The 10,536-nt window shown below is 43.9% G+C and overlaps 2 protein-coding genes across 2 annotated transcripts in view; both read right to left on the reverse strand.

The window, feature by feature from the left end:
* The window catches only part of LOC106811281, a 19,109-nt gene that overhangs the window by 2,213 nt on the left and 6,360 nt on the right, over positions 1 to 10,536 (reverse strand). The gene's annotated exons all lie outside the window — the stretch shown is intronic.
* Positions 2,297 to 6,322, reverse strand: LOC106811282. The gene is made up of 5 exons (XM_014814850.1): positions 6,044 to 6,322; positions 4,390 to 4,495; positions 3,748 to 3,938; positions 3,029 to 3,276; positions 2,297 to 2,594 (listed from the first exon to the last, which is right to left on the reverse strand). The coding sequence occupies exons 1-5, from the start codon at positions 6,176 to 6,178 to the stop codon at positions 2,312 to 2,314; spliced, it is 963 nt and encodes a 320-aa protein (XP_014670336.1). The 5' UTR covers positions 6,179 to 6,322; the 3' UTR covers positions 2,297 to 2,311.

A 10,536-nucleotide genomic window follows, 5' to 3' on the forward strand; every position in this document is an offset into this window, starting at 1 on the left:
GTGAGAAATGAGCATGTATCACAGGTGGGCACATAGTGTAGTGCGCATCGAATAAAAGTTGAAAACGCAAAAATCGATCAAATTTCATGCACAACGTGGTGAGTATCCTTAATATAATTGCGTACCTGTTTAGCAGCACGTACGAGGAATAGTGCAATGAATAGCATAACGCCCCTCAGCGTAGAGTCAGTCCATGCCGCCTGATAGATAATGACCTAACTGTGGCATGATAGCTAAATATCTCGCATGTTCGATATGTTTGCTTATATTCTGTCTATATTGTTTTGTTAAAATTGTCTTGCGCGCAGTGTAATAAGATCACTCAATTTTGATTCTGCTTTGCAAGGATCGACATTCCTCGTCGTTGAAAATCGCAAAGGAACTCAAATTTTACCAGTCGCTCATTCATCGCTCTCTTTCTACGTTACAGCTGGTACGATAACGGCTAGATTCGCACGATTCGGGTAGCTCAAGGTTCGCCTCGTTCTCGGCCAGCGGATCCTCCCAAACCGACCCAACCGACGACGACCCGTTGCTACGGGAACCTGATGTTGACATCGCGCAGGACCTCACCACTCAAGTCACCTATACGATGTCGCTGCAAACTCGCCGCAAGAGGTCACTGGATGACCCCGAAGATAACCCCTTCAGCGACGACAACGAAGTGGAGTATGTCAGCAGTGGCCTCATGGCAGAGTATGACAAAGGTGCGTGCTACGTGAGGTTCTGTAATAGACGACATCGTTTGGTTTATTTGTTAATAGAAATATAGTATAAAGTAATCACACATGTAATATGTGTGATTTTACACAATAATTTCAAATAACAAAAAATAATAAAGATACATAATTAATATATATATAATTGCATGTATAAACAGGCTACTGTTCTCCTTGGTACAGATTCTGGCAGACGAATAAGGTACGAGACGCTGATTGGTTCGGTTGGAAAAGTACATGACATCCTGACAAGCTTCATTCGATCAAGATCAGAAGAAAAACGTGAGCTGTGCTTCTCATCATACGCGACCCTCTCGCTCCTGGGTCCACGTATAGGCTCGTCTTCCCTCGACCCTCTCTAGCGAACCTTTCGCTCTTTTTCTGGCGCTATATGAAGCCGCTCGTAAGACGAGCTTTTCGTTTTCGAGCGTACGGGCGTATAATTATATGGAAATAAAGTAGTAAAAAAGTAAACCGAATCGCTCGCTATCTAGGGGTCTTGGCTAGAAATAGCCTTACGTGAATACCATGCTGGTGGGAGGGATGTGACTGTCTTCTATCCATCCCGGAATCTTATAGGGAAACGCGATTTTGTTCGGTACCCGTCTCGTACAATAATCGTCACCAACCAATCATAACCTCTCATAAATTGTCACTAAGCGCGATATGCACTGGCACTGTAGCTTTTGTGTTTGTTGCTGTCCACAGTCGATGACCCTGAAGGACACGGTCCGCATGAGAACGAGCTTAATATTCAGGGATAAACGCGATTCGCTAAGCAACGAAGTAGCGATGTATGTCGGACAGGTGAGTTACCATGACACTTAATAATAAATATATGATAGTATGAACAATAAATTATTGAAAGTATATAAACAAAAGGCTATTTTATTATCATGATACTACGGTTATTTTTCATTATTAATTTTTGTCAACAGATTGATCAGCACGAGTGTTCAGCTGACTGGGACATCTGCTACGCGCTCTATCAGGTGCTGTCGGTAGGTGGCGGTGATGCAGCAGAGAGACTCATCTCACTGGTCTTGCGCCGTCACGTCACCGCTCAGCGACAATCAGAAGCCGATCTCTTTGAACTACTCGCGGTATGCCGCGTGCCAGCGACCGCGCCACCTACTTCCTCGCCCGCCTGCTGACGACTGGCGAGCCGAGTCTTGTGCCAAACGTACTCGTCAACATGGGGGGGGCGGGGGAGGGGGGGCGGGGGGGGGCGTCCGTCGCCAGCCGCACGACAGTGACCGAAGGCGCCCGAGCTGTCGTGACGGACATCCTTGACCAGCGCGGCTCGGGTCAGAACGTCGACGATGCGCGGTGCAGCGACGAGGAGAGCGTCGTCGATCTACTGCAGTCGATCGGTAACCTTGGCGAAACGATGAGCGATCGCGTGATCGATGACGTTATCAGGGTGGGCGACGTCTGCGCCGACCAGGAAGGGCGCGCACTCCATATAACGGTACATGTGAACCCTCAGAGCGTTTTTGCTTGCCCCCGTAGATATATGTAGATCAATGATGAGATATAGAATCAATGAACCGATAATTCTCTAAAACGGCACGCGAGATTGCGTACGATGTTCATTGATAATGAGGCATACGCGCGCACACACACACGTACACACACGCGCGCCCGCAGCGCACACACGCACGCGTGTGGCGTGTAGTGTAGTAAAGTGGTGGCCCGTAAATTGAATGCTTACTCGATTGAAACAGGACACCGTCGCTAAACGTCTCGCTCTCCGCTCCGTTGATGTCGACAGAGTCTTTGTCGTGTGCGGCAGATGGCGCTGCGAACTGTGTGAAGTCGCTGTTGCTGTAGGTCTTGCTAACAACGGACGTCGAACTTGTAGGGGTCGAGAAGCTGTGTAATAAAAACAACGTGTGGTGTGTTAGCCCGGCTCCTGTCTTGGAATGAAACCACTCATTCATTTCTGATGGGAATTTTAAGACCACTTCGCGTAAACAGCAAGCCCACATCGTATGACCGTTCTGGGTATGGGCCTGTAGCTAAGCGACGATTTGTCTTCTCAACTACAGAACATATATAGATGATTAATCAACGTCTAGGTGTTGCTTTGCAAAACGCAAAATATCACGCGACCCGATCTCAATGCCGCATCAAAGTGAAGTTGCACGGATCTTATTCGTCCTCATTACGTTTTACCGGTTATGTATCGTGTACACGTTTCGCGCCCATCGCGATGTCTACATACTTTTGATCATACGTATAATCTTACGCACGCATGCATAAACCATTATTATGGATGGCTTCGACATCAACGAACCAAAACGCACCTGAAAGTTGCAAAGTGCTTGCCGGTGATGTCGGTCGTCTCCTTCTGACTGGCCTGTGGGTTGAACTGACTCTGGAAGGCTGACGTCAGAGCTCGCTTGAAGTTGCGAGCCTCCTCGTCAGTGTCGGAAGACATGAAGCGAACTTCGAGGATCGTGCCGTCGTTTCCCTGCACGAACTTCCATGGATCCTGGAATTGTTCGTCGACCGGGTAGGGGTCGCTGGGGTCGATCTGTCTCTTCCTTCTCGCCTGTAAAACGTGCGCTCACATTCAATGCCGGCGTAAGAACGAGCTAGCCCTAGATCACCCTTGGGTTCTACTTTTAGCATATAGCCTAAGCACAAGCGTATAGTCTCCATATGCTTAATTTAGAGACATATTATTCTATACTTTGGAGGAACTGGTGCCTAAGCAGGGGCGCTCTCTGTTATAGAAGTAGATCTGTGCGCCAAGCTCATGGCGATAGATACCCAACGAAAATGGCCGTTCCCCACACGCGTGGTCAGACGCCACCTAGCGAGTACTAGCTCCTGAGAAAAGCAATCCCGAATTTTCACCACATTGACAACGCCTAATAGACGCAAACATGGCGGCCTGAACGATACGAATAGCGAGCGGACCCCCCATCTCCAGAAGCGACTTCCTGAGCAAAGCAATCCCGTATATACGTATTTTCGTCACAGTGACAACGCCCAGTAGACGCAAACATGGCGGCCTTACCGATACGAATGGCGAGCTGAACCGTCCAGAGGCGAGCTTGCTGAGCGCGTCGTCCTTCTCGGCGTCGAAGGCGTCCAGCTCCCCGCTGTTGAACTCTGTCCTGCGCCTCGGCTCATCAATCGGCTCCTCGGTGATGTGGTTGACGGTGGCGCCGAACAGCAGCGCGTTGTTTCCATGCCGACCTCCCGCGGCTGAAGCAGATGCAACGACTTAATGCGGCTCTAGTGCGGATCGCCGCATTTCTTCTTCCTCGCCCCTTCTTCGTCTTCCTCTTCATATCCTCATCACCATACTGCTCTTGCTCCTTCTGATCCTCAGCCCGCTCCTTCCCCACAACCCTAGCTCCCTTTTCTACGTCTAAGTCTTTTATCATTCTAATCATTGTCATCATATTCCTATTCTTCTCATCATTATTATCTTAATTAATACAACCGTTATCAGCCCGATGTCGTAATATCAGCATCGTTGCCATCGTTATCATATGACATCTGACCATAACTGCTGCTAGCAATTTCCACAAATAAATCGAACAAGGCAACGTTTTCCCATAGTCCACAATTCACGTAAGCTGCAGTTCGCCTGAAATTTTGTTTCATTCGATTTTTTTCTTCAATTTTGTCTGATCGTATACTATTTTCTTACCTCCGATACAGTAAACATGTAGCTCGGCTGTGGTCCGGAAACGCTGACCGGTAGGGCCCCATAGTCGGTTGTCGGAGCTGTACAAGTACGTTCGTGTCTCTGTAGTCTGTAATAGGCATCTTGTGTTTAACAGCAGGTCAACTTACATAACAAAAAGAAACCTCCATTGATACGTGTCGGTGATTCCACTTTAAATTGGAGGAGGACTGCGAAGGATCAGGGTTAGTCATGGCCATAACATGGATATTACATTCGAGTACGCGAGCGCACACGCATGAATGCATGCAATCACACACACGCACGCACGCACGCACATACGCGCAGGCGAATAAACGCACGTACCCTGATTTGAAAGAATGTGCTTGCTATCGTCGTTCTTTTATATCAGGATTAATGTAGCTTGTCAATGTTATAGCCTAATCTATTGTTTATTAATGACATCGTTTTTCAATCGAGAAATCCTGAAATTGCCGAATGCTTGATTATTGCTTAAAAACGCGAAGGGCACGAAAGGTGACGCGTTAAACAGTCTTTATTTACGGTGAACATTCATCAACTGGACAGATATATTTGTCATGGAATTCAAGCTTGGCTCTATCGCCTATTGGGACTCAATAATTTAAATACTTTATTTTTAGTCAAAAGTGAAATGCATTGCGCGTAGGAAGAATGGGGTAGAAAAATAATTATGCAGCCGCTTCACCTAGAATTCATGGTAATTTACTAGTGCATTAATTAAAACGTTACATCGCTCTATTTATGCACACAGCATGTAAAATTCCACGCATCTTCCACATTAGGTCAGGCTTACCATAACCTACGCCTTCACATAAACTGAAAATAGACATCGCCAGAGTACCTACACTGACAACAGCTATACGTGTAACCTTGAGATGTGTCGCCTTCACCCGTAAGGCAGGTTCCTATAAAATTCATAGCCGACATGGCCTTGCCATTCTACAATCTCTCTGTATAAAACTGGCGAGCGTGCATCAATCATCTCAGAGCTAAGGAATTTAGCGGTCCGGTCCCGATTCCCATTAATGTCGTGTGCATGGCATTTTACTCATAAAGCATACGAAACTGTATTGAACATGCTGAATCTTTAGCATATACATTCACCTTCACCCTTCAACTCACCATGTAATATGCCTGCATGGCTTATAGCCGTGCAGCAAATTTGATATTTTATTATACAATTACTTCTTGCAGATCGATATATAGAATATTACACAGTATTCCAAATTTACTGTGGACGACATCACAGCAAATCATTCGTCTATATATTAACCGTCTCGTGTCATTTCAACTTTTATCACGTACGTTAAATACACATTTTGAAGTAGCAGTTTATTTTACATTACTATAGTATTTGATGGTGTTATCTTATCTACTCTAATCATATTATCATATTCTATCATATCGTATCCTATCTAATCGTAAACGTAGTTAAACTCTTTATACTTATCGTTAAACGGGATTAAATCTTACTTCATCCCTACTTAGTATTTCGTTTGATCTTATACTGTATTCATATCAGGAGTGTATAATGTAGATATCTATATTATACACTCATGATCATATATGATCTCACTTATAATCGTTACATTATCTTCTCGATTTTGAGCTCGTCGTGAAGGTTATTGATACTTACGGTACATCGTAGCGTGGTGATGAGCAGGCGGGAGAGCGTCGTGGGTGCGGACACGGTGAAATCGTCAGCGGCGGCAGCGCCCAACATACATAACAGCAGCAGCGCCGATAGGCGAATGTCTCGTATCTTTGCCATAGGCAACACTAAAGATGCATCCACTCTATCTATCTATCTGTCTGTCTGTCTGTCTACCTATCAAACTTTCTACTCTCTACCTTTCTCTTTAACTGCTGATAGCTGTGGTTGTCGCTCTGTTCGCAGGCGGTTTAGTTGTGTCGGCGCCCTCGCTGGCTATTTATACGTTCTTCGGGGCATTTCCCGGATACCTGACTACGTGGAACCAATAAAGTACTGACATCCTGTTTATAGAACTGCTATTTCGGAGACGTTAGGTAGTCGAGCGTGACTGAGTAGGTGCGACTCAGTAAATGCTGTGGTAACGACACAGTTCGTGGCGAACCGCGAGAAACCGCCCGGCTGAATTCCTTATAGCTGAACGCAAGGCCAGAAAATATCGTGTAGATGCATCAAAGAACGATGTTTTCTACGCGCGCGGAGATAATTTATGTTGTAACAGAATGTAAAATTATGGTATAAAGGTGTCTGTAGTCCCCCAGAGTATATATATCGCAAGCATGCTAGGCGTGCGCGAGCTCTCAATTCACAAACCTAATAGTATTGCAACCTTTACAAGAACATCTGAACGCATTTTGTTTTCAGTGGTTTCATCTAAAGTGGGCCTAATTTTAAGGTTCTTCTGCGCGATTCGACGTGTCAGGGATATATATCGTCCTCGCGTATACCTCTTCACCTCCGATGTCATACAAGAATCATACTTCGCCGCGCATTGCACGCTTGCAGCAATGTTGCAGTAATATATATATATAATTATATATATTATGATATTATATATATATATATATATCAAGAGCTAATAAACTCCTTTATTAGTATTTATTATGGTATTTATTAGCTCTTGATATAATATATATATATAATATAATATATATATATATATATAAATATACTATATTAGATATTAGATATAATATATATATGATAAATAAGATATATATTAATTAACGTCGTATATTATCGTCGTATAATGACGTCGTATGTACTCCTCGAAGTTTTAGGCAAACATTTTAACCATTTTCATATTCGTCTTGATTCGAGGCTAACACCTATGTGCCACCCTCTGTATATGCTTCATTCTCCATATAGCGGTACATGTGAATTTTTTAGACGTTTGATTGCCCGCGTACACGTGTAGTGAGCAGCAGGCTGACGTCCACGATGACGTCAGAGACAGTGATAACAACCAGAATTTTCATGATAATTCCACTAAAACCCATATCATTCAGCATCAACCCCTCCTACGCTGTCTATTTGCCAGTGATAAGTTGTAATGCTTTCACCGTTGCACTAATTCCGTCTCTAGAAATGTCTTTTTTGGATTTTTTTTTTTCGCACGAAATTCGGCCACTAGATCGCAATAATGTGTGTGTTTGTGTGTGTGTGTGTGGTGTGTGGTGTGGTGTGTGTGTCTGTGTCGTGCGTGTACGTGCGTTGCGTGTGTGTGTGTGTGTGTTCGGCGTGTGCGCGTGAACGTGCGTGCGTGCGTGCGTGCGCACGTGCTCTTTGCGTGTTGTGTGGCGTGTGTCTGTGTCGTGCGTTTTTGCGGTGTTGTGTGTGCTAGTTTTCTGTGCGCGGCCGGTGGTTGCGCTCCGTGCGTGTGCGCGCGTGCGTTTCTGTGTGCGTCGTCGCGCGTGTTTTGGCTGTCATGTGCTGTGTTGTGTGCTGGTTGTGTGTGTGTGGTTGTGGTGTGTGTGTGTGCGTGTGTGTGTTGTGTGTTGGGCTGTGTGTGTGTGGGTGGTGTGTGTGTGTGTTGGTGTGTGTCTGTGTGTGTGTGTAGGTCCGGCTGCGCGTCCGGGTTGTTTTATTTTTTTCTTATATTCTTTTGTTTATTTTGCAGCTTTCCGGTCCGGTTTTATTCACGCGTTTAATTTGCGCTGCAAGGTGTGTGTTGTATGTGATGGTGTGGCGCGCGTGCTAACGCAGGCCCGATCATCGACGTGTACATCAAAAGCCGCCGCCGTCCACGCTGGCTCGAGGTTTCTGGTCCCGGTCCGGGTTTATTATTCACGAGCCGGGTCCGGGTCGCGGGTCCGCGGGTCCCGGGTCCCGGATTTTATGTCAGGGTTTTCCGGGTCCGGGTCCGGGGTCCGGTTCGGTTGTTTATGCAGTTTCCGGGTCCGGGTCCGGTTTATCATCACCCCCCCATAGTCGGTTGTCGGCAGCTGTAACAGAGTACGTCGTGTCTCCTCTGTAGTCTGTAATAGGCCATCAGGGCGCCGGTTTCACTGAAAGCGTACTAATTAGTATTGATTAAATCACTAATCATTCTTAACTTCCTTAATTATGATTAGTTAATCATGTACTCAAAATCTTGTTTACGAAAGCGATTAAGTACTATTTAACTAATGCACATAATTAGGCCGAACCTTCAAAAGAATAGACTGGTACCTGCGCTCCCACTCTCTCGGTTTGTTACTCGATGGGAATGAGTAATCGAGGTGGGAGGCGAGTACCAGTCTAAAACAAATTATATGGTAATTAATATGGCGACGCAGAACGAACCCAAAAATATCTCAATGTCGGGCTACATGAAAATGAATTAATTTGTAACATAATGTTGAAAGAGTACACAAATCTTAGGATAATTTAAATTTTCTTGGAAAAAATGTGAAGTACAAATTTTCCAAATTTAAAAAATCTGCAGCGTACTTAATATACTAAGTAGCTACCTACTTCAACTAACCTACTAGTACTAGCAACGTAATTATGATTAGTGTGATTATAATCATGCTCCGAGTAAGAATTAAATATTGTGATTAATCTTAATCATGATTATAAAGTTAAGTACGCTTCTCGTGAAACAGTCACTTCAATTTAATAGTACGACGAATTAATCATGTACTTAGTGATTTAATCCAATTCAATACTTTAAGTACACTTCGTGAAACCGCCCCTGGTTTGAACACGCAGGTTCAACTTACATAACAAAAAGAAATCTTCATTGATACGTGTCGGGGATGCCACTATAAATTTGAGGATGACTGCGAAGGATCAGGGTTGGTCATGGCCATAACATGGATATTACATTCGAGTACGCGAGCGCACACACGCATGCACGCATGCATGCATGAATGCATGCAATCACACGCACGCACGCACGCACGCACACACGCACATACGCGCAGGCGAATAAACGCACGTACCCTGATTTGTAAAGAATGTGCTTGCTATCGTCGTTCTTTTATATCAGGGTTAATGTAGCTTGTCATGTTATAGCCTAATCTATTGGTTTATTATGAGCATCGTTTTTCAATCGAGAAATCCTGAAATTGCCGAATGCTTGATTATTGCTTAAAAACGCGAAGGTCACGAAAGGTGACGCGTTAAAAAGTCTTTATTTACGGTGAACATTCATCAACTGGACAGATATATTTGTCGTGGAATTCATGCCTGGCTTTATCGCCTGTGGGGACATAATAATTAATATCTTGTTATTAGTCAAAAGTGTTATGCATTGCGCGTAGGAAGAAGGGGTAGAAAAATAATTATGCAACCGCTTCACCTAGAATTCATGGTAATTACTATGAATTAATTAAACGTCACATCGCTGCTCTATTTATGCACACAGCATGTAAAATCCCATGCCTCTTCCACATGAGGTTTGGCTTACCATAGCATACGCCTTCACATAAACTGAAAATAGACATCGCCAGAGTACCTACACTGACAACAGCTATACGTGTAACCTTGAGATGTGTCGCCTTCACCCGTACGACAGGTTCCTATAGAATTCATAACCGACATAGCCTTGCCATTCTACATCTCTCTGTATAAAACTGGCGAGCGTGCATCAATCATCTCAGAGGTAAGGAAATTAGCGGTCCGGTCCCGATTCCCATTAATGGCGTGTGCATGGCATTTTACTCATAAAGCATACGAAACTGTATTGAACATGCTGAATCTTTAGCATATACATTCACCTTCACCCTTCAACTCACCATGTAATATACTTGCATGACTCATAGCCTTCCATCAAATTTGATATTTTATTATACAATTACTTCTTGAACATCGATATATAGAATATATACAGTATTCCAAATTTTACCGTGGACGACATCACAGCAAATCATTCGTCTATATATTAACCGTCTCGTGTCATCTCAACTTTTATCACGTACGTTAAATACACATTATGAAGTAGAAGTTTATTTTACATTACTAGTATTTGATGGTGTTATCTTATCTACTCTAATCATATTTTCATATTCTATCATATCGTATCGTATCTAATCTCTTTGAACTTATCGTTAAACCGGATTAAATCTTACTTCATTCCTATACTTAGTATCTCTTTTTATCTTATACTGTATTCATATCAGGAGTGTATAATGTCGATATCTATATTATACACT

The sequence above is a fragment of the Priapulus caudatus genome, unplaced genomic scaffold (genome assembly GCF_000485595.1).
Source record: "Priapulus caudatus unplaced genomic scaffold, Priapulus_caudatus-5.0.1 Scaffold523, whole genome shotgun sequence".
In the NCBI taxonomy this organism is placed as follows: domain Eukaryota; kingdom Metazoa; phylum Priapulida; class Priapulimorpha; order Priapulimorphida; family Priapulidae; genus Priapulus; species Priapulus caudatus.

Bases quoted from the DNA above. Each gene is read 5' to 3' on its own strand.
- LOC106811282 (XM_014814850.1), bottom strand. From the start codon at position 6,178: ATGGCAAAGATACGAGACATTCGCCTATCGGCGCTGCTGCTGTTATGT. The intron at 3,939-4,389 runs GTAAGAAAATAG...CATCTGCTTCAG, and splicing joins ACATGTTTACTGTATCGGAG to CCGCGGGAGGTCGGCATGGA. The intron at 2,595-3,028 runs GTGCGTTTTGGT...TTTATTACACAG, and splicing joins AAGCACTTTGCAACTTTCAG to CTTCTCGACCCCTACAAGTT.